Below are 24,809 nucleotides of genomic sequence, written 5' to 3'. Positions count from 1 at the left end.
CAGTCTTGGTGTGTTGTATGTGTCCAGGAATTTATCCATTTCCTCCAAGGTTTCCAGTTTGTTAGTGTATAGTTTTCTGTAATAGTCTCTGATTATCTTTTTTGTTTATATGATATCAGTGTGCTTGTTTCTGACTTTCGGAGGTCTTCTCTGTCATGGTTAGTCTGCCAAATGGTTTATCTTTTCAAAAAACAAACTTTTCATTTTGTTGATCCTTTGTATTTTTTCTTTAGTATCAATTTCATTTAGTTCTGCTCTGATCTTATTTATTTTTTCTGCCAATTTGGGGTTTGTTCTTGCTTTTCTAGTTCCTTCAGATGCATCATTAAATTGTTTATTTGAATCTTTCTCCTTTTTGATATAAGAGCTTATTGCTACAATTTTGTTATTAGCACTGTCTTTGCTGTATCCCACAGGTTTTAGTATGTTGTGTTTACATTTTCATTTGTTTCAAGACATTTTTTTTATTTCCTTCTTCATGTCTTCCTTGACCCAGTATTTATTCAGGAGCATGTTGTTTAATTTCCATGTGTTTCTATTGCTTCCAAAGTTTCTCTTGTTATTGATTTGTAGTTTTATTCCATTGTTGGTCTGAAAAATACTTGATATAATTTCAATTTCTAAAAATTTCAGACTTGTTTTTGTGTCCTAACATATGGTGTATCCCGGAGGATATTCCATCCGCTGGTAAGAAGAATGTGTATTTTGTAGCTATTGGATGAAATATTGGGTAAATTTCTAAAGTCCATTTCATCAAATGTGCATTTTAAATCCAGTGGTTCTTTTCAATTTTCCTTCTAGATAATGCTGAGAGTAGGGTGTTGAAGGTTCCAGCTATTATTGTATTGGAGTCTCTCTCTCTCTCTCTCTCTCTCTAGCTGTAATAATGTTTGCATTATATATGTAGGTACTCCAGTGTTGGGTGCATATATGTTTAGGAGTGTTTTACCTTCTTGATGAATTTATCCCTTTATCATTATATAATGACCATCTTTGTCCTTTTGTTTTTGACCTAAAGTTTTATCTGATAAAAGTATAGCTATTCCTGCTTGTTTTTGGTTTCCATTTGCATGGAATATCTTTTTCCATTCCTTTACTTTCAGTTTATATATCTCTTTACAAGTGAGATGAGTTTCTTTTAGGCAGTATATGGATGGGTCATGTTTTTAAATCCATTCAGCTAGTCTGTATCTTCTAAGTGTAAAGTTTAATTCATTTACATTCAAGGTTATTATTGATATGTGAGGACTATTTCTGTCATTTTATTAGTTGATTTCTGTTTATTTTGTGTGTTCTCTGTTCCTTTCTCTCTCTCTCTCTCTCTCTCTCTCTCTCTCTCTCTCTCTGTCTCTGTCTCTGTCTCTGTCTCTGTTTTTAACAATCGTGTCTTGTTAGTTTTCTGTATTGGTAACATTTGAATCTTTTCTCTGACTTCAGTGGTTTGTTCTACTAGTGGTATTTATGTTTTAGGAAGGTAGATACCATTCTTTCACTTCTGGTTATACGACTCCTTTAAGCATTTCTTGCAGGGCTGGTCTAGTGTGAGGAATTCCCTCAGCTTTTGCTTGTCTGGGAAATACTTTATTTCTCCTTCATTTATGAAGGATAACTTTGCTGGGTATAGTATCCTCAACTGGCAGGCATTTTCTTACAGGACTTTAAATATATCATGCGATTTTCTCCTGGCCTGTAAGGTTTCTGTGGAGAAATCTGCTGTTAATCTGATGGATGTTCCCACCAGATACTTTTCACTTGCTGTTTATAGAAATCTCTCTTTTTCTTTAACTTTTGACAGTTTGACTATAATTTGCCATGGACAAAACCTTTTGGAATTGTATCTATTTGGGAATCTCTGTGCCTCCTGTATCTGGATGTCTAAATCTCATTAGACTTGGGAAGTCTTTATCTGTTATTTCATTAAATAGGTTTTCTAATACTTTTAAAAAATCTTCTGGGACAGCAAAATTCAAATATTTGATCACTTTGTGGTGTCTTATATGTCACATAGGCTTTGTTTATTCTTTTTGTGTGTGTATTTTTATTTGACCAGGATATTTCAAAAGTCTTGCCTTAGAATTCTGAGATTCTTTCTTCTACTTGATCTAGTCTGCTGTTGAAGCTTTTCAATACATTTTACATTTCATTCAGTGAATTTTCTATTTGGTTCTGGTAAATTTCTCACTTCCTGAATTGTTTTTCTGATGTTTTTTTGTATTGTTTTAAAGTATTCTCTTATAGTTCTCTGAGCTTAATTTCTATATTTTGAATTGTTTTCCTGGGATTTCATAAGTGTCTTCTAGATTGGGATCTGTTGCTGGAGAATTATTGTGTTCCTTTGGAGGCTGCTTGTTTATGTTCTTGTGTCCTTACTTTGACATCTATGCATCTGGTGTAACAGTTACTTATTCCATTTTTTAAAATTAACGTTGTTAGGGGAAGACTTTTTCCTGACCATATATCTATGGTGTTGGTTGCATAGGACACTTTTTGGTATTGATTCTGAATATATGCAGTAGGGTAATCTCTGTATAATTTCTTCATCTGCAAACAGCATCAGTGGTGTCTCTGTTTCCTAGGTGGCTTATAGCACAGTTACTAGTGGAGGCTGTGATGAAGTTTTGCTGAAATGTGGGACACCAGCTGGGCCAGACTTAGGGCCCTACAGGTGGCGATGGTGGGCTAAGCCTTGGCCCCCAGGGTAGGGTACACTGGCACCAGTGTTAAGCAGGTGCAGGGAGGTTGATTCTTGGGCCTCTAGATGACTTGCTTGGGTGCTGGGAATGACAGTGGTAGGTAGGTTCTTGAGCACCTGCGCAGTGGTTGTGGCATGGGCAATGGCAGTATCAGTGGTGGGACAATTCTCTAGGACCTAAGGGTTCATGCCGGTGTTGGCCGTAGCTGTGATGGGCTGGGTCAGCCATTGCCCAGGCCATGACATGATGGTAGTGGCAGGTTGGGTGGGCATGACACTGGGAGGTGTGCTCAGATACCAATGGTAATGGATTGGGCTGGGCGATCCCCAGGCCTGGACAGTATGCTCAGGTACTGGGGGTGATAGAACCAGGCAAGATGGTTCTTAGGCCCTATGTTAGTACATTCAGGCTCTGGCTATGGTTGGTGGGCAGCAGGGGAGCGGGATGATCCACCAGCAACAGGTGGAATGCTCAGGTAGAGGCAGCAGCAGCTGTGCTGTTGTTCTGCTGTTGGGGAGGGTGGAGTCACTTTCAGTAGGAGCAATTGGAGGCAGGTGGCTGGGGCATGCTTTGCTCATCCTATGCCCCCACTTCCCCCGCAAAACACACACACACACATACACACAGTTTGCAGCAAATGGAATTTGTCCTTAGGTGCATGAAAATGTGTGAATGTCCCTCTGCTGGGGAGGCAGTATGACTGCCAGTGGCTTCTGCCTTGGCCCTAGCAGGGAATGTCATTGGGACCCCAGAGATATGGAGATGCAGGGACTGTTAGGCCCCAGGGCAGGACACAGTCTGTGGGAGCTGGGCTCTCAAAATGATATCATACTGCAGTGGCTTAGAACTCAGGGGTTTGTGGGACTGGGTATGAGCTCCCTCTCTGGATCAGTGGCATTGTGCAATCTCCAGGTAGCTCCCTCTGTTAGTCTCAGAGCTCATAAGGGTCAAGGGGCTTTTCCATGGTTAGGATGGTAGGAGTCCGAGGTGGAAATGTGGACTGCTGTGGGTCTCTCACACTTTCCTTGCATTAAGGAACCTCTCTAGGCTTCCAGCCCATCCCAGCCTAGCAGTCTGCCTTATTTCCCTCTCCTTTCTTGCTTTTGGTTTTTCCTGTCACTTCTCTGGTGAATTCCAGTGTTCTCCCTTAGATGATCTATTCGAAGTATGATTATCTACTTCCTATATTGGTTCCTCTCCATGGAAGAGGCAAGCAGCACATACATCTATTTAGCCATCTTGAAGCCCCTTCTAAAAAAAAAAGTTTTTAAGCCGAAAAAAAATCTCTGAAATTTTTGCTAGTTGTTTTATATACAAATGTAAGGGATTCCCTCTGAAGTATTCAGTTATTATAGTTAATTTTGTCTTACCTGGAAAACCTTCCTGCTCATAAATTTATCTGCCTTGGGCCGAGCGTGGTGGCTCACGCCTGTAATCTCAGCAGTTTAGGAGGTCAAGGAGGGCAGATCATGAGGTCAGGAGATGGAGACCATCCTGGCTAACATGGTGAAACCCCGTCTCTACTAAAAATACAAAAAATTAGCCGGGCGTGGTGGCAGGCACCTGTAGTCCCAGCTACTCCGGAGGCTGAGGCAGGAGAATGGCGTAAACCCGGGAGGTTTTACGCTTGCAGTGAGCCAAGGTCACACCACTGCACTCCAGCCTGGGCGACAGAGCAAGACTCCATCTTAAAAAAAAAAGATTGTGTGCCTTCTCAGACCCAAAGGACTATAGCAGCCCCAAGGAAACGCCATATTCCCTGAACATCAGAAACCTCAGATTCAGGATAAATAACGAATTACTAATTAGTTATCATTTGTGTTTTCTAGAACACGAAGTAATTTGTTATAGATGTTTGTTACTGTTTTCTACCACTCTATAGACCGTGTTCTTTCATTGGCTAGATTTTGCTTTTACTTTGTCTGTAATCTCAGTAGCAGATGTCTTTTCTAAAAATGTTATGTGAGAAAAACTAATGACCTTGTAAGTAATCTTAATACTTGTGTCTGATATTTAAGAATTTGTGTTTTTTAGCTTTTGTAGAAAAGAATGCTAAGAGAGACACACAGAAAATTAGGGTAGTAATTGTCAAGGCTATTCTAGACATAGTAAACAGACCTGTAAAGAAACCTTCCAATTCTCTTTGTAAAATAATATCCTAGCTTGCTTCTGAGGTTGGCAGTGAAGGACAGTCACTCTGTGTGTGGAGGAGCAGTTGGACTTTCAAGCCCTTATGCTGCTCCCATTGACCCCACACTGTTCAGAGTCTCATTTCCCTGAGTTGTCTCAGATTCTGGCAAGCTTTCAGATATCAGTCTCAGATGGTGTACCTCCCTTCTCTGTCACCCTGCTGCTTTCAGCAGACTATCTCTTCATAAGCACTGATAAGACTGGTAATTTGTCAAGATTACCACAGGCCCCAAACCCCAGGAATTCCAGTCCATAAGCAGTATAGCTGGTTTTGGAAGCCACCCTCCATAAAGGTTGTGGTCCCACGAGATTGTCACAAAGTAGTTTTTAAGGTAAGTTTTCAGGTAAGATACACGTGGCATAAAATTTGCTCTTTTGACCCTTCAGTGGCATTAAGTACATTCACAGTGTTGTACAACCATCACCACTATTTATTTTCAGAACTTTTTCATTATACCAAACATAACTCTGTACACAGTAAACAATAAATCCCCATATCCTTCTTCCTGAAGCCTCTGGTAAGCTTTGTCTACTTTCTGTCTCTATTAATTTGCCTATTGATACTTCATGTAAGTGGAATTATACAATATTCTTCTGTGTCTGGCTAACTTCATTTAGCATGATGTTTTCAGGGTTCAGCCGTGTTGTAGCATGTATCAGAATTTTGTTCCTTTTTAAGACTGAATAATATTTCATTGAATGTATATACCGCAGTTTATCCATTCATCTGTTGATGGGCATTTACACTGCTGCTAACTTTTGGCTATTGTGAATAATGCTGTGCTGTGAACTTTGGTGTGCAAGTACCTATATGAATCTCTGCTTTCAGTTCTTGTGAGTATATACCTAGAAGTAGAATTGCTGAATCATATGGTATTTCTGTGTCTTTTTTTTATAAACTGCCAAACTTTTTTTCATAGCTGTTGCATCATTCATCGTTCCCACTGTCAATTCACAAGTGTTCACATTTATCCACAATCCTCACCAATTCTTGTTATTTTCTGGTTTTGGTAATTGCCATCCTAATGAGTGTGAACTGGTATCTCATTGTGGTTCTGATTACATTTCCTTAATGACTAGTGATGTTGAGCATTGATTCATAATACCTGTTGGCCATTTGTATATCTTCTCTAGAGGAATATCTATTCAAGTCCTTTGCCCATTTTTAATTGGGTTCTTTGTTTTTTGTTGAGTTGTAGGAGACCTTTATATATTCTGGATATTTCTTATCAGATATATGATTTTCAAATATTCCCATTCTGTAGGTTGCCTTTTGACTCTGTTAGTAGTGTCCTTTGATGTACAACAAAATTTTAATTTTTGTGAATTCCAACTTTTTTTGGTTACCTTTGCTTGGCACCCTTGTCAGATATCAATTGATCATAAATGCAGATTTATTTCTGGGCTCTCTATTCCATTGATCTGTATGTCTGTCCTTATTCTAGTACCGCATTATTTTGATTACTGTAGCTTTATAGTCAGTTTTGAAATCAAGAGGTGTGAGTTCTCCAATTTTGTACTTCTTTATCAAGATTGTTTTAGTTTGTTGTTAAATTTTATTTCCTGCTCTATTTGTAATTGCCTTTTACTAACAACAGTGGCTTAAATTTATTGAGCACTGAGTGCCGGATACTGTGTTCAGCATTTAAAATGAATTATATCATTTTATTTGCACAGCAACCCTATTAGAAAGGTATTGATGGCATCCCCATTATACAGATGAAGAAACTGAGACACTAAAAGGTTATTTGAACGCATGCTCTTAACTGTGACATCATACTACTTAGTTACATTTACTGCATCTGTTTAAACATTTCCTAAAGTTCAAACGAAATATCACTTTATAGACTTTATCTTAAAATGAAGAAGTGTGCACAAAAAATGAACAATAATATGCAGCAACCCTGGTTGAGCGCTTTGAAAACTGAAAGCTAGGGAGGCTTGACCCTCTAACCAACCCCTCTACTGCCCCTGTGTACCTGGTTGAGGGAAGGAGTGTGGGGCTAAACTCTGAGCACATTTCTCCTGGCCATGTCCCATGTGTGCCCTGCCTGATAAGAGGAAGGGTTATATCCTTTTATAATTTGTCCTGCAGAGAGGGAACACCTTTATTCATTTGTATATGCAGAAGTATTACTGTTTTGCAACTAACAGAAAAGAACCTTATGAGTAGCAACAACCTACACCCAGGTACCACCTGATTTGCATAAGGATCCTATCTAGATTCTTAAGCTTGCATTTCCCACTCTCACTAAGTTTCTGTTTTGTTTCATTTTTTACCTTTTTGCCCTATTGCAACTTTTCTGGAAACTGATCTACCTATTTACCAGGTGCAAGTAACTTGTAAAAAATGATGTGCAGCTGCACCATAGCCTGGTGGACACAGACTTTAGGCCTGCCTGAGATCTATTCCTATAATTCATTCTGCTTCACGATTCATAATTAACAATAGGAACATAGTGTTTTGACTTTTTAAAACATTTTGTTGAATCTAGGGCAGAAAACAAAACAAATACCAATCGTGGTTATTGTGATAGCAGCTTGTCCTACCTGAAGGATCAGTGCTATAACTGCATAAACAAACCAAAGTAGTTCACATTTCTTAAGTAATTTAGTGATTTGTTCTTTATGCCCTCTACTTTCTTGTAAGACGTCAGGCATAGACAACTGTTACACGTTACAAATTGAGTGTCCCTTATCCAAAATGCTTGGGACCAGAAGGGTTTCAGATTTCAATTTTTTTGATTTTGGAATATTTGCATATATGGGTAGATGGAGTGTCAAATTCTGTAAAATATTTGAAGAGATTCATTCGGAGCCAAATATGAGTGACCAGTGACCTGTGACACAGCCCTCAGGAGATCCTGAAAACGTGGGAGGTGGTCAAGCTACAACTTGGTTTTATACATTTTAGGGAGACATAAGACATCAATTGATACATGTAAGATGTACATTGGTTTGGTACATCTGGAAAGGCAGGAAAACTGTAAGCAGGGGCTTGAAGACTCCAGGTTATAGGCAGATTCAAAGATTTTCTAGTTGGCAGTTGGCTGAGTTGTTATCTGGAATCAATAGAAAGGAATGTCTGGGTTAGGATAAGGGATAGTGGAGACTGAGGTTTTATCATGCAGATGAAGCCTTCAGGTGGCAGGCTTCAGAAGGAATAGATTGTAAATGTTTCTAATCAGACTTACAGTGTCTGTTCTATCAGTCTTAAGATCTGCTTTAATGTTAATGTTGGTCAGCTGTGTCTAAATTCCAACAGGAGGGAATAATGAGGCATATCTGACTCCCGCTTCCCATCATGGCCTGAGCTAGTTTTTCAGGTTAACTTTGGAATGCCCTTGCCAAAAGGAGGAGTCCATTCAGATTGTTGTGGGGCATAGAATTTTATTTTTGGTTTACATACATAATGAGATACCTTGGAAAAGGGACCCAAGTGTAAGCATGAAAGTTACTTGTTTTATGTATGCCGTATGCCCATAACCTGAAGGTAATTTTAGACATTTTTAAAAACTATGTGTATGAAACTAAGTTTGTGTACTTGAGCCATCAGAAAACAAAGGTATCAGGTGTGGAATTTTCTACTTGGAGCATTATGTGAGCACTCAAAAAGTTTCAGATTTTGGAACGTTCTGGATATTCAGATTAGGGATGCTCAACCTGTAGTATATTTGGCTTATCTCTGAAACATTTCCTTTGGAGCATCCTGCTTAGGGACTCTCACAAACACTAAAAGTTCTTTTTAACTATAGTAACTATTTTCTTTTAGATGATAAAATAATCAGCACATGGTCCCTGGCAGCCTTTCCTTCAAACTGACCTCTTTATTCTTTAAACACTACCCCCTTCTGACAAGGTGTCTTATAGATCATCTTGATTCTTTTTTCTCCAAATGTGGAACTGCCTATTCACCAAGTTTTTTCTGTAGAAAATAGTGCTAACGACCAAAATCTGGGCATTAGATGTGCACTTCATATTGTTTCACATAAAATATTCAGAGTAGAAAAGAGTGAAGACAGAGCAAGAAAAAATTTTCTTCTTTTAAAAGGGCGTATATTTATGTTGGTAGTTCTAATTAACTTCTACCTTTATTTCATCTGTTTAAACCAGTTTCCCCCTTTTCCATTATATGATCTTACTCAATAATGTGTTCAAATCACAGTTTTGATCCTCCCTTCTGCACTCCCACCAAAGTTAAAAGGCTCTTCTTCTTTTGTAACTCTTGGCACTAGTGCCCTGATATTGCATTCAAAGTATGCAGGTTCTGACTGTCTCCCTTGTCAACATCATTTGCCCTTCAACTCTCTGAAAAGAAAAATACATTGCAAAATTTTTCTTAAGGAATACTAAAGTATGTGATGCACACATAGATTTCCATAAACTTAGACAGTAGCATGAAGGGAAAAAGACAGATTCAAGGTTTTCTGGATTTAACCGAAACTCTCCTTTCGTTTTGCACTTTGTTGGTAACAGTGTCATTTATCTTTTATCACAGCCAGCTTTAGTGTTGAAATTTCACATATAATGTGTTCATTCACTGTTGTAGCAGTCAACTTTTTAAAAGCCAATTTAAAATGACAGAAAATATACCCAAAGTAATGTTAAGAATCATAATCATAAGAGATCTTTAAAATTTTAAAAACTTAAAGTATAATAATTTCTTTAGGTACATATTGTCCTAACGTTGTCTCATTCAGTAAGAGTCACTCTATAAAAGACATCACGCCATTTGGACCATAGAATATTTTCATTATCGTTTTTGTATAGTTGTCTTACATGTAGATACCCTGCCCTACATATTTACTACTAAGTTGTAGACATTCTTGATCAATCTCCAGAGGTTTTCTTTTCCACATGAGCATGTTTAGCTGCAAACAGTAGACTTGGTGACACTAATACAATTTTAGGGTGAATTAAAACATGTCAGTCTCCTAATCTCATAAGCTATGATTTTCATATTATCTTTATAGAAGGGAAAAACCCCACAAACTCACCTTTTCCTTGTGACTTGGTAAATAGGTGTCAGTAAGATCATAGATGTAAAATATAGTTTACCTTCCATATCCAAGGGTTCCACATTCCTGGATTCAACTAACCATGGAATGAAAATATTCAAAAAAAGAAAAACAATAAAAAATACAAATTTTAAAACAATGTAAAAACTATTTGTTTTGTTTTGTTTTTTTGAGACGGAGTCTCGCTCTGTCGCCCAGGCTGGAGTGCAGTGGCCCGATCTCAGCTCACTGCAAGCTCCGCCTCCCGGATTCACGCCATTCTCCTGCCTCAGCCTCCCTAGTAGCTGGGACTACAGGCACCCGCCACCTCGCCAGGCTAGTTTTTTTGTATATTTTAGTAGAGACGGGGTTTCACTGGGTTAGCCAGGATGGTCTCGATCTCCTGACCTCGTGATCCGCCCGTCTCAGCCTCCCAAAGTGCTGGGATTACAGGCTTGAGGCACCGCGCGCGGCGTAAAAACTATTTAAATAGCATTTACATTGTATTAGGCATTATATGTAATCTAGAGATGATTTAAGGTATATGGGAGGATGTGAGTAGGTTTTATGCAAATACTATGCCATTTTATATTAGAGACTTGAATATTCTTAGATTTTGGTATCCTCGGGGAGTCCTGGAACCTATCCCCCCACAGATACTAGGGGATGGGTATATCTTTTGCCAAAATCTTATCAGGATGACCACGGATAATGCTTTCATCTTGGACCCCAGCAAAGCCTGGGGCCATTATATCTTTGTGGTTTTTTTAAAATAAATTTCTTTTTTTCTTGTTTTTTTTTCCTGTGGTTTTTCAGAGATAGCCCTCACCAAGTGCTAGAGCATTATTTCTCAAACTATCCATAGTAAGAGAATAACATTTTTCCCCTAACCTGTCACCAATGAATATGTTGTCCTACTCCTATGACTAATTTTTTTTTTTTTTTTTTTTTTTTTTTTTTTTTGAGACAAAGTCTCGCTCTATTGCCTAGGCTGGAGTACAATGGTGCAATCTCGGCTCACCACAACCTCCACCTCCCGGGTTCAAGCAATTCTCCCGCCTCAGCTTCCTGAGTAGTTGGCACTACAGGCATGTGCTACCATGCCTGGCTAATTTTTGTATTTTTGGTAGAGACGGGGTTTCACTATGTTGGCCAGGCTGGTCTCAAACTCCTGACTTCATGATCCACCCACCTCAGCCTCCCAAAGTGCTGTAATATGTATCTTGTACTACATGTGGCACACCACAGGAGATTGGTGAACCCCAAGCTGGCCTATACCATGTTCAGTGAAATGAGACAGATACATGCTCAGATGTCGTGGCTATGTCAAATTACTGCAAGGTTTTGAATACTTAATCTCAGTTTCTGTACTTACAGGTTATTAACAGTCTTCAGACCATGAGTTTAGTTGCACTGTAGTTGAGAGTCTCATTTTGTCTATCTAGGCACACTTGCTTTTAGTCAGGAAAAGTGGCACTGCTTGAAGGCTCTGTATGATTCTGAGCTCCATTGGGAATGGGAGTTCTGATTGCCCTTTTCAAAGAGCTGCCAGATTCTCACCCTCAGCCTTCTTTGGGTCAAGATAAGGCCTGTTTCCCTGTGGGATTAGACTCCTCTGCACCTATAGCTTCCTTTCTCTTTTCTTCCTCAGACTGAGTAAGCTCATTTGCTTACCTTCAAATTCATTAATTCTGTCTTCTATCTGTTCAGATATGCTGTTGAGCTCCTCTCATTAATTTATTTCAATTATACTTTTGAATTCCAGAATTTTTATTTGGTTCTTTTTATAATTTTTATCTATTGATTTGTCTTTATGCCTTCTTTTATTTAGACATTGTTTCTTTTAGATACTGGAACATATACCCTAAATTCCTCTGTTTTATTCATCCGTCTGTGTGTGTCTCTTAATTCTGTCACCTTTTCTCTAAAGCCACTGTCTCTGACTTAGTTCAGTCCACAAGAAACTCATACCTGGATTATCTGGATTACTGTAGAAACCTCCTAATTTCTTTAAGTATTATTTGCTCCAGTCTTTCTCTCCTTTTCTCTTGGATTTTTAGTTACCTATATGCTAGATCTTTTTCATATATTCCTAATCTCTCTCACACTTTGTTTGGTTTGTTTGTTCTTTTCTTTGTACTTTAGTTACTGTAACAGTTGATCTGTTATCCACTTTACTAATCCCTGTCTCTTCTGTGTACAGTCTGCAATTAAACCCACCCAATAAGTTCTTAGAGTTCTTAATTACAAATATTATATTTTAAAATTCTTAAATATCTCCTTGATTCTTTTTTAATAGATTTTGGTTCTGTCAAAATTTTTCTTTTTATGAATTTTTGTGCTTTTTAAAAAATATATTGATGATAGTTATTTTAAAGTCCTTGTCTAAGTAATCTTTGGGGTTTTTTATTGTCTTTTTTTTCCCGTGTTGGGTTTCAGTATTTGGTCCTTTTCTCTTTGCTTTACTTTTTTTTTTTTTTTTTAAATGAGAGCCAGAAGTTGATGAAAAGCTGTAGAAGCAAAGAGCTAAGGTTTGTTCTGGTAGCCTGAGTGCCAGGTGCTCACTTGCTTCTGTTGAGGCTTTTTTTTAGGCTTTGTGAATGCTCTTTTATTTTTGTCTTTCTTATAGGATCTGGCCTTACTGGGTCTCAAATGAAAGTCCACAGTGTATAGTATGAACTTTGGTCTCTTTCTTCTCAATACTGTTTTATAGCTGTGGTTTCAACCTCTCCGTTTTTCTTTCCTTCTGGCTTTTGTAGAGGTGTTATCATATATATATATATATGTGCAGGTTAAGGGTCAGCAAATGAGAGGAGTTTGTATGGATAATTTTCTGGTTTCCTGCAGTTTCCTTCTCTCCTTCTCTCCTACCCTCTCACCCTGCATCCTGCCCTCAAATCTCAGCACTTTGGTGGCCCGTGCTTTGACTTCTGCTTTCCAACTCAGTATTCCTCCAGGATGCAATCTGGGGACCCAGGGATGAAGTTTAGGTGAATGTGGCGCTTGCTGCTTATGCTTCCTGCTTTCGAGGACCATAACGCCTCACTTCTTGATTGGTGGTTCCTTCCCCCACCACATGCCTCTAAACAGCAGTTTGTATGTTTTCTCCAGCTTGTATAGCTGATTAGAACTTGATTTCTAAGATGTTGATTTTATAATTTAATTTTTATAAGCCGTTTTATTTTCCTTATATCCAAGCCTTTAAATTGAGAGGGGAGGTGGAGAGGGCCTCATTTACTGCTGATAATTAAGATACATATTCATCTGTCTTAAGTGGTTTATGGAGAATAATTTTAATACAATTTTATGTTGGGATATGAAAAACACAAGTGGAAGGAATTGTTTTTGAGAGAAGGCTTAATGTGAAAGTCTAAACAAGTATAAAATTGTTGCACATAATGTATTCCATAATTTAGAGAATATTAAACTAGCTTCTGTATTTAATCAGAAATACAGAAAATTCTATGTATATTTTTGTCACTTGATATATTAAAAATCTGGCTTTGAAAATGATTTCAGTGTTAATACAGCTTTCACAAATGTCTGGATTCTTTTCTAGTGGATTAATGACTTGGAAAATGATGATTTATATATTACATGGCCTACCAGTTGCCAGAAACTTCTGAAGCCAGTATTTCCTGGAAGTATTCCTTCCATAAGACGCAATTTTCATAATTTGGTGAGTTTTATATTTTGATTATACATACATATCTTATAAAGATATCAGCATTCACTCATAGGTGGGAACTGAACAATGAGATCACTTGGACTCAGGAAGGGGAACATCACACACCGGGGCCTATCATGGGGAGGGGGGAGGGGGGAGGGATTGCATTGGGAGTTATACCTGATGTAAATGACGAGTTGATGGGTGCAGCAGACCAACATGGCACAAGTATACATATGTAACAAACCTGCACGTTATGCACATGTACCCTACAACTTAAAGTATAATAATAATAAATAAATTTAAAAAAAAAAAAAAAAAAGAAAAAACAGAAAAAAAAAAAAAAAAGATATCAGCATTCTTTTTGGATTATCCTTCTGTCAATGAATAGGCATCTGAATTGTAAGGAAATAAGTATTTGCCTAATGCAGCTAGCTTAGGTGGCTTGGCTGACTGGATATCAACAACTAGCAGTGTCACTGTATTAGTCCGTTCTCATGCTGCTAATAAAGACATACCCGAAACTGGGTAATTTATAAAGGAAAGAGGTTTAATTGTCTCCCCAGCATGGCTGAGGAGGCCTCAGGAAACTTACAGTCATGGCAGAAGGGGAAGCAAACGTGCTTCTTCACATGGTGGCAGGAAGGAGAAGTATGAGTAAAAGGGGAAAGCCCCTGATAAACCATCAGATCTCATGAGACCTCACTATCACAAGAACAGCATAGAGGCAACTGCCTCCGTGATTTAATTACCTCTCACTGGGTCCCTCCCATGGCACATGGGGATTATGAGAACTACAATTCAATATGAGATTTGAGTGGGCACACAGCCAAACCATGTTAGTCACATGTTCTGCCTGTTACTCTTTAGCCCTTATGTCATTTTATAGTAACAATATTAATTTTACTTTTACATTTTTTCAAAAGAATTTATGACAGAACTTTATTAAAAAGAATTAATGATTAAAGTGTAGTCATTTCAGGGAAACATACGTAAATACCACTTTATCATCTATGCATATAATTTTTTATCCCAATAATAGCTAAACATTAATATTGGAACTTTGAAAGGTGGAGAAAATACCTAGGGCTGTTTTTTCACATAGGAAATAAATAAGATAATTTTTGCAGCAGTCTTGATAAAGCAGTTATGTTAATGCTATTTTTTTTCGGTCAAAATTCAACCTCTTTCTTTTTGAAAAAATTTATCATAGAAAATCTAATGAACATTTAGAATAAGGTATTTCAGTTCAGGTAAAAGAAAATATACTGGGCGTCCAAAGAGAAGATGAGTAGCCTGATGTTAAATTCTATGTATAATTATATTTGGATGTACAGCTTTTAGAAATCCTTCATAAATTGTGAAATCCTTTGTGTGTGTGTGTGTGTGTGTGTGTATTCCTTAGAATTGCTAGAATGTCTTTAAAAATTATACATTGAGGCCAGGCACGGTGGCTCAAGCCTGTAATCCCAGCACTTTGGGAGGCCGAGACGAGTGTATCATGAGGTCAGGAGATCGAGACTATCCTGGCCAACACGGTGAAACCCCGTCTCTACTAAAAAAATACAAAAAACTAGCCGGGCGAGGTGGTGGGCGCCTGTAGTCCCAGCTACTCAGGAGGCTGAGGCAGGAGAATGGCGTAAACCCGGGGGCGGAGCTTGCAGTGAGCCAAGATCCGGTCACTGCACTCCAGCCTGGGCGACAGAGCGAGACTCTGTCTCAAAAAAAAAAAAAAAAATTATACATTGAATTTCGTACTTTCAGTCACAAAAATTTATCTAAACTTGAATTTCATGAAGATTCTAAGGTGTTGAAATAGTGATTATATACTATCTTTCTTTTAGGTTCTGTTTATTGATCCGGCCCAAGAATATACCTTGGATTTTATAAAACTTGCTGATCTTTTCTATTCTCACAAAGTTCCTCTTAGGTAATTGTCATTTTATAGCATTAAACTGTCAACTAAAAGAAATTCAATGCTGTTCATATTGTGTTAAACAGAGTGTTAATAGGGCATTCAAAGCGATGGTTAGCTCTAGTGCCTGACGTAACATAGCTGTGCATTGTAAAGTATTATATAGACTCGGCTTATCAAATCTGTCTGGTAATGTTTACTTTATTACCTTCCTGAGAGAATAATCTGATCACTCTGGAAATTACAGAATGGTCCAACTTCGTATGCTTGTAATCCCAGCACTTTGGGAGGCCAAATCAGGCAGATCATGAGGTCAGGGGTTCAAGACCAGCCTGGCCAATGTGATGAAACCCTGTCTCTACTAAAAATACAAAACTTAGCCGGGCATGGTGGTGCATGCCTGTAGTCCCAGCTACCTGGGAGGCTGAGGCAGGAGAATCACTTGACCTGGGAGGCAGAGGTTGCAGTGAGCCAAGATTGTGCCACTGCACTCCAGCCTGGGCGACAGAGCGACACTCTGTCTAAAAAAAAAAAAAAAAAAAAAAGAGTATATTTACCCTTTTTGTACAAAAGAACATGACCATTTGATAATGTTAGCACCAGAGGGAGAGAGTTTGATATTTTGCAGGAATCCAGTAGCTATGTGGATTTTGGTGAATAGACATTACATTCAGACTTTTGAATTGATAAAATTCTCCTTTTCTCTGTCTATTAATACATTCTCTCCATCTAGATATTATAGTCTAATAATGTTTCTAAATAATGGTTTATTGTGATTCAAGAGGTAATTGTAACAGTCCTTATTCATCTTCTTTTTCCAGAATTGGTTTTGTGTTTGTTCTTAATACAGATGATGAAGTTGATGGAGCAAATGATGCTGGAGTTGCTCTTTGGCGAGCTTTCAACTATATTGCAGAAGAATTTGATATATCGGAAGCATTTATTTCTCTAGTACATGTGAGTTTATGCACTAAATATGATTTCTTTAGAATGTAAAATTTTTGCATTACTATATTATGATTTCTTTAGAATATATAATTTTTGCATTTTATTTATTGTAACATTTCAAAGTTTATAAACTATCATGGAGATTAATACATATGATGAATTTGTTTTCTGTAACTCCCTGCTGAAGTACATAATATTATCCTCATATTATAAATTAGGTAACTGAGGTTCTACCAAAATATTTGAATTTACTCAGGTTTGCTTAGCCAATAAAGGAATTTAAATTGTATATGTAAGTTTAGAGGAAAACATATTAATAGAAAATGATTATTTAAGGAAAAATTCTTGAACTAGGCTTTGAATAAAGGGATCATTGCAGGCTGCGCACAGTGGCTCATGCCTATAATCCCAGCATTTCAGGAGGCCAAGGCAAGAGGATCACTTGAGACCAGGAGTTCGAGACCAGGCTAGGCAACACAGTGAGACCCTGTCTCTACCAAAAAAAAAAAAGCCAGATGTGGTGACTCATGCCTGTAGTCATAGTTACTCAGGAGCTGACGTGGAAGGATCATTTGGGCCCAGAAGGTTGAGGCTGCAATGAGCCAAGGTCGAACTATTGCACTCCAGCCCAGGTAATGGAGTGAGAGCCTGTCTCATGGAAAAACAAAAAATCATTGCAGAGTTAAATATTCTGAATGACATAGCATATAGACACTTCCTAGAGAGTTTCGAAGAAGGGGGAAGTCACTTATTGACAGCAAACTGTGTGAAAGAGGTAAGATACAGAGTCTGACAGAGATTGTATAACAGATGTTAGAAATTGGTAAGAACCTGATTAAGGAAGAACAAGAGATAGTAAGATTATTTCATAATTGAGGTTTTGAAATTCTGTTACGGATCATTGTGGAAATATATATGTATTAAAGAGCTATATTATTACGAAAAGTCAAGTCATAGCTTATAAAATAACTTTTATCGTTTTTGTATTCATTGGGCTTTAGCTTGTCAATAAATATTATATCAAGGAATGACTCTTCTGAGAAAGGAATTTCCAAAGTAGTGCAAATTTCCCACCCTACTTGTGTAACCCCCAGGAAAATCATTAAATACCTTATTAATTCACTGAACCAGACTATAGAAACTACACTTCAGTGATTTGGGGAGTACAGTTTGCTCTGTAAAATAGTGTCATGGAATATATGTCAATATTATGTCTCAGCTTACTGGTTTTGTTAACTTACTGGTGTAAGAGTTTATAAGGGACATAGTCAATTTGAGTTACATCTTCTATTAAGACTCAACCATTTTATTTTAAAAGATCATTATGATATTCAAAACTTAGAAACCTGAAGATATTCAGAAATTATCTTTACCTAAGTTATCTTAATTATCAATATTGAATCTCTGTTAAGTGTTTTGTATCAGACATTAATTTACATGTGATGGCATTAATCTACAATGTTCAGCACAATACTATTAATATATAATCTCTTGGAAAAACAAATTATACTTGAAACCACAGGGTTTAATACAAAGCAGCATAAAAGTGAGTATTAAATTTGTGGCACAGCCTGTAAATTGTGCTAAACAATTAGAAGGAGAGGGAGAAGGGGAAATAATGTGAATAAGGTGTAGTTTTTAGGAAAATACGTGAATTATAAAATCTTTTAAAAGTGTTTCCCTGTTTTCAGTGAGCTAATTACCTTATCTCAAGTAATTTGAAGCTATGTAGCACTATAAAGAGAGAAGAGGAATATAAGACCAAAATAATAATAAAATATATGAAAGTTATTGAAATGTGATGATAAATAGCAAATAGTAAAAGTTAATCCAACCATATCTGTGACCATATTAAGTGTGAGTAAATTAAACTTTAGCATACTAGAAGAAAAGATACAAAAAGATAGAAAATGATACACAAAGTGACTATTTCACAAATGAAATCTAAGGTAGCCATAAAATATTAGGGGAAATAAACTTTAAGAAAAAGTACTAAAGTTGTATGTAGCTTCAAAATATGCAATACAAAATTTGATAGCAAGGGAGATAAATGGACAGTTTCACTATAATAGTAGTAGATTATTTTAACATGTCTCTATTAATAGGTGAGGCAGATTAAAAATCAGTAAAAACATACAAGATTTTAATAATACACTTAAGATTAATTTTTAAAGCAAATATAAAATCCAACAATCAAAGAATGAGATAATTTTGCATTCAAAACAGAAGAGGAAAATATGTCTTTTAGTTAGAAAAGAAGGGATTAAAAGTACTGGTTAACCACTCAGAAATGAGTAATTGATTTTTAAGAAGTAGATGGAAAGTAATAAGAATACACATGAATGAACTAGGAAATAATACAATTATGGGATCAAGAATATAAAAGTTGATATTCTGAAAAAACAAATAAAATTGACAAACTATCATAGAGGTTAGGCTCCAGATGAGCACACCAGGTAGAAACTTCCAGCCGCTTAAGGCCTGGGCTCAGAGATGGGTACATCATTATTTTCAGTTTATTCCATTGTACTCTGTTTATCAAAGAGTCACAGATTCAGATTCATATACACACCTCTCAATGGAATGAGTGTTGAAGAATTTGGAGACCATGTTTTAAAACTAGTACAGCAAATTCTACCAAATATTCAAATGTTTGAAGAAATAATAATTTCAATCTTTAAAATCTCTTTTAGAGAATAGAAAAAGAGGAAATATTCCCTAAATTGGTCTGTGAATCTAGTATAATCTGATGTCAAAGCCTGACAAAAAGAGAAAAGGAAAAATTATAGGCTGTTCTTTGTTGAGAATATGTATGCCAAAGTCCTAAATAAAATGTTAACAAAAGAAATCCAGCAGGTATATAAAAAGTAAGCTATCATGACAAGGTGAGATTATCTAATGAGTAAAAGGAAGTATTTGCAAATTCGAAGAATCTCTAAGTATCATTCACCATGTTAATATATTATTCAAGAAGATGCATAAGAAACATTTGAAAAAATTCAAAGCTTTTTTATGATTAAAAAACTCATAAAGAAACAAAATGTTTAGCAAAGTATTATATAAGGGAATTTTGTTAATTGATGACAGTACATCTTAGCAGTAAAATGATAGAAAGCATTGTTTTTAAAATTGGCAAAACATAAGGTACCCACCGTCAACACTTCAAGTATAATCCTCAAGTTCTGGTCAGTGCAATAAAATAAGTAAAGGAAATACTCATTTAAAATACTTAAAAGAAACATTATTATTTAAAATTCTAGAGTTGCCTACAGAGGAGACTCGAAAGAATCCATTGATTGTGAGATTTGATACAGGAGGTTAGTAAAGTAACTGGATATGAGATCAGTATACTAATACCAGTTGTTTTTTTCTCTTCTAACAACAAATATTTATTACTTTTTTCATCAGTTTTATTAAGTGCCTAGTACATACCACACTCTGTTTTAGGTGCTTGGATAAATTAATGACATATATAGTCAACAATCCTTATCCTTATGAGACTCCCACATGTAAATGACTCCCACATTTACAATGACAAGAGCAAATAAAAGATACTTAGGAAACCTGGGGGCTGGGGGGAAAGGTCAGTTTTGTGGAGAAAATGTGGGATTATAGCCATTAAAGTTTACCTAAATGAATGAAAAGTTCTACCATGCTTACCAATAGAAATATTTCACTTCATAATGATATTGTTTTCTGCAAGTGATTTATAATTCAATGCAGTTCTGACCAAAGTCAAATTTTGGGGATTTTTGTGAAATTTGACGTTTATTTTAAAATTTATATGGAAGAATGAAGACTCAAAATGGGTGAAACTTTGAAGAATAAAGTGATGGGGCTTGTCATACCAGGTAATAAGGTGCATAAAGTTTGTGCTATTGGTTCAAGGGAAAGACATATCTGTCAGAAGAACATGGGGGTCCCAAAACTTGAGAATACAGAAGTGGCATTACAGTAAATGAGAGTGGACTTACAACAACTGTGGCTCGACAGTGGTTATACCAATGCAAATAAATAAGACCTCACACCTTGTGTAAAAATCATTTCAGTTAGCTTAAAAATGTAAGTGTAGAAAACAAAACTTTAAAACATTTAGAAGTTAGGACCCCAAGGTAAGGGTTTCCTAGATAAAACTTAAAAAACTCTTTAAGTCTGAAGGAAAATACTCATAATTTCAGCTAAATTACAAATGAAAACCAGTGCTCATTAAAATATGTCATTAAAAAGTAGGGAAAATGTTATAAGCAGAAGTATTTACAATACATATGGCCAATAAAATATTTATATTCCATGAGATGTAAAGATTCAAAAAGAGAAATACCAATGACCCAAAAGGAGAAATGCATAAAATAACTTTTAAAGTAGAGGTTGCATTAATGGTAAATAAAAATTTACTGAAACTGTTGGTGGTAAATATTTATTACCATACTAAACTAGATAATTATATTACAAATTTGAAAAATACAAATAAAGACTACTACCATGAGATTATTTGATACCCTGTAATTTGGCAGGAATTAAGAAAGCTGAAGGTATCATGTGTTAATGAGAAGGTAGAGCAATGGAATGCCTTTACATTGCTACCCTGCCTGTAGGAATCTAAATTGGCAGAGCCACACTGAAAAAACAATCTGATAATAATTCATATTTTGAAGTTAAATTTCCATATTTCCTACACACAACACACACACACACACACCCTCACCCTAAGAGAAGCTCTTGTACCTGCACCTTAGGAGGCTATATGTTAGAATCATTCAGAATAGCAACAAACTGCAATAAAAATGACCCAAATATATATATCAGTAGCAAAATAGGTAAGTAGAATTTGGCATATTCATAGAATGAAATATCATATGCAAGAGCATGGATGTATTAGAAACATAATGAAGTCATAGAAGACTAACACCATACCATATACTTTTTAAAGCTCAGAAGCAAACAAAACTAAGTATGGGAATACTTATTCACATAAAACTCCAGAATTCAGAAAGGAAAGGGAATGATAAATGCAAATTCAAAACAGTCCTTGCATCTCTTGGGGCACAAGGAAATGGGATTGGGAGAGAAGTTGTACTTCATGGTATTGGTGATGTTCCATTTCTTACGTTACATGGTTTATTCATAGGAATCGTTTATTTTGTTATTTATGCCTCATAACGTATATGTTCTATGTATTCCTTTTTGCTTACCAAGTTACAAAATAATTTTTAAAATTTAAAAATGTCTAAGAGGATTGAGTTGATATGTCTGAGTAACTTACGTGAGGCATTCTGACTACCTTATTTTATAGGAGTATCTAATATTTTCAAGTGACTAGTTAGTAAAATGACTAATCTGAATGACTTTTTATATACCTTTTGCTTTATTCAAAATCTCATTTTTGCGATCTCCATTTATGTTTTACAGAAGATTGAACTTTTCACCTTTTTTGAGTTATGATCACATTATATTCTACTTTGATAGGAGAAAACTTGCCCCTAAATTGAAAGACTCATAAAATGAAACTCTTCAGGCTAATTATATACCTGTGCTGCTTCTTAAAGGAATAGGGTACAAAGTTTACCTCCATTTATGTTTTACAGAAGAGTGAACTTTTCACTTTTTTTGAGTTATGATCACATTGTGTTCTACTTTGATAGGAGGAGAAAACTTGCCCCTAAATTGAAAAACTCATAAAGTGAAACTCTTCAGTCTAATTACATACCTGTGCTGCTTCTTAAAGGAATAGGGTACAAAGTTTACAGTGATACAGGGAGAGCAAAGAATACTAATTTCTAACTGTGAGGAATAACGTGGGAATCATTTTAGCCACAATATGAAGATTATATTTGGCAATAATGATTTAAGTAAATTGGGACCAAAAACAATATTCTTAAATGACATATTAAATGCTGCTTAATAGTGTTTGTACTTACTACTTGTTCCTTCTGCTTGTAAGTTTCTTTCCCCAGAATGTCTTAATGCTAGCTCAGTGTTCATATTTATATCTCAGCTTAGTCGTCTACTCAGAGATGCCATCTCTCGGTGCAAAACCTAAAACAGCACCTGGGTCATAGAGGATCTCTAAGTACTTATTAAAGAAAGTAATAAGAAAACATAAAAAGAATAACAGCTTACATTCTACAAGTGTGTTTAGAACATTTGAGACTGGGGAAGAGTAGAGGTGCAGAGAAAGTTTAGTCAAAATACTTACTAGTAAGGCCTGGCATGGTGGCTCATGCCTGTAGTCTCAACCCTTTGGGAGGCCGAGGCAGGTGGATTGCTTGAGCCCAGGAGTTTGAGACCAGCCTGAGCAACATGGCAAGATGTCTTTACAAAAAATACAAAAAAATTTAGCCAGGTGTGGTGGCAAGTTCCTGTAAGCCCAGCCCTTTGGGATGCCAAAGCAGTTGGATCGCTTGAGCTCAGGAATTCAAGCCCAGCCTGAGCAACATTGCCAGACCCTGTCTTTACAAAAAATACAAAAAAAAAAAAAAAAAAGCTAGCCAGATGTGTTGGCAAGTTCCTGTAGTCCCAGCTACCCAGGGAGCTAGGTGGGAGGATTGCTTGAACTGGGAGGTTGAAGCTGCAGTGAGCCATGATGACACTACTGCACTCCAGCCTGGTCGACGGTGAGACCCTGTCTCAAAAAAAATTACAGAAGAGCAATAAAAAATGAAAGCATTTCTGAAATGTCATATTAGAATATATTACACATACCTTAAAAAAGGTAACCATTATTTTATTAAGAATAATGAGGTCTGGTTTCATCAAAATAGAATAAAACAAATTTGTTACGATATTTTTGAAAACTATAGAATATTTTAAAACCATCTTTATTAGAAGATGATATATGGTTAAAATTATTTATTTGTATGTGGTATGTGTGTATATGTAGTTAGTATGTTTCGGACTTACAAAATAATCTATCTGTATGCTAAGGAAAAGAAAGAAAACTAATTGCTGTAAGAAGAAAAGTAATTATAATATCTAAATTTTCACAGATGTACCAAAAAGTGAAGAAGGATCAAAATATACTCACTGTGGACAATGTGAAGAGTGTTCTCCAAAATACATTTCCTCATGCTAATATTTGGGATATTTTGGGAATTAATTCTAAATATGATGAAGAAAGAAAGGTAAGTTGGGACATTATGTTAAGTGAAGTAGGCCAGGCACAGAAAGACAAACACCACATGATCTTTACTCATGTAGAATCTTAAAAAAATGTCAGACTCACAGAAACAGAGCAAAATGGTGGTTACCAGAGCCTGGGGATGGCAGAATTGGGGAGATATTCGTCAAAGGATACAAAATTTCAGTTAGACTAGAGAAGTTCAAGAGATCTATCATACATGGTGGTGACTATAGTTAATGACAACATATTGTATACTTGAAAATTACTAAGAAAGTACATTTTAAGGATTCTCACCACAAAATATGAGAAGTATATAAGGTAATGCATATGATAATTAGCTTCATTAGCTATTCCACAATGTATATGCATATCAAAATATGTTATATATCATAAACATATATAATTTTTACTTGTCATTTTTTTAAAAGGTAAACAGAGGCTCAACCCAGAAGATTCAGAAAGAGCCAGAAAGAAAGGCAACAACTCAAAGAAATTTTCAGAGAAAGAAATAGTACAAAGAAATTCCAAAAATTAACGTATATGAGCCTTCATTAGAAGGGACTCACCAAATACGCAACACATTGAATGAAAGAGGAATGCTCTGGGGCATGGGAATAAGGAATACTTTTCTGAAGAAGTGGTATTTAAGCTGAGTTCTGAAACAGGAGGAAAAGTTAGACAAAAGAAAACAAGGTGGTTGTAAGAGATTAACATTCCAGTCAGAGAAAAATGCTGAGGTCTGAGATGTAAAGGAATTGAGAGAAGCCGATGTTGCTACTGCGTAGACTGAAAGCATACGTTGTGCCTGTGTTAATGGGGTGCAGTTGAGGAGATAAGGCTGGAGAGGCAAGCAAGGGGTCTGAATACACAGGGTCTTGTGAACAATATTTAATGCACTCATATCAGTAGAAGCTCTTGGCAACAGTGAAAAACCTGAAAGGCATTAAGTAATGAAGTGACAGTGACATGCATTTTTTTAAAAGAGCATTCTCCTTTGTTGAGAATGGATTGTTGGTGAGAAGGAGTAGGTGTGGTGATATGTATTAGGAAATATAAGGTGAGAGATGTGAGATGGACTAGTAGGCTTTTGGAAGAAGTGGAGGCAGAGAAAATGGACATACTTGAATTATTTAGGAAGTGCCATCCAGGTGATGCTGGATTGGATAGGGTAGAGGGGAGATGAGAAATTGTAAAGGGTAACTCCCAGGGTTCAACTGAACAACTAACTGGTAGCATTGATGCCATTGCTAAGAAGGAAAGGAGTGGAGGAAAAAAGGAT

The 24,809-nt window shown here is 36.4% G+C and overlaps 1 protein-coding gene across 9 annotated transcripts in view; it reads left to right on the top strand.

Annotated features, from left to right (window-relative positions):
- UGGT2 (UDP-glucose glycoprotein glucosyltransferase 2) overlaps positions 1-24,809 on the top strand; it is a 274,442-nt gene that overhangs the window by 87,832 nt on the left and 161,801 nt on the right. For all 9 annotated transcript variants that reach the window (XR_002518478.2, XR_002518477.2, XR_002518481.2 and 6 more), the window contains 4 exons: positions 13,440-13,559; positions 15,392-15,477; positions 16,284-16,419; positions 23,397-23,531. Coding sequence is in view for 3 of the 9 variants with exons in the window: in XM_017951367.3 (XP_017806856.1) it covers positions 13,440-13,559; positions 15,392-15,477; positions 16,284-16,419; positions 23,397-23,531 (477 nt within the window). In the remaining 6 variants the exon portion in view is untranslated. The remainder of the gene's footprint in view (positions 1-13,439; positions 13,560-15,391; positions 15,478-16,283; positions 16,420-23,396; positions 23,532-24,809) is intronic.

Source organism: Papio anubis, chromosome 15 (assembly GCF_008728515.1).
Source record: "Papio anubis isolate 15944 chromosome 15, Panubis1.0, whole genome shotgun sequence".
NCBI classification, from domain to species: domain Eukaryota; kingdom Metazoa; phylum Chordata; class Mammalia; order Primates; family Cercopithecidae; genus Papio; species Papio anubis.
The sequence above is the reverse complement of the archived record's forward strand: the minus strand, read 5'-3'. Positions and strand labels throughout refer to the sequence as shown.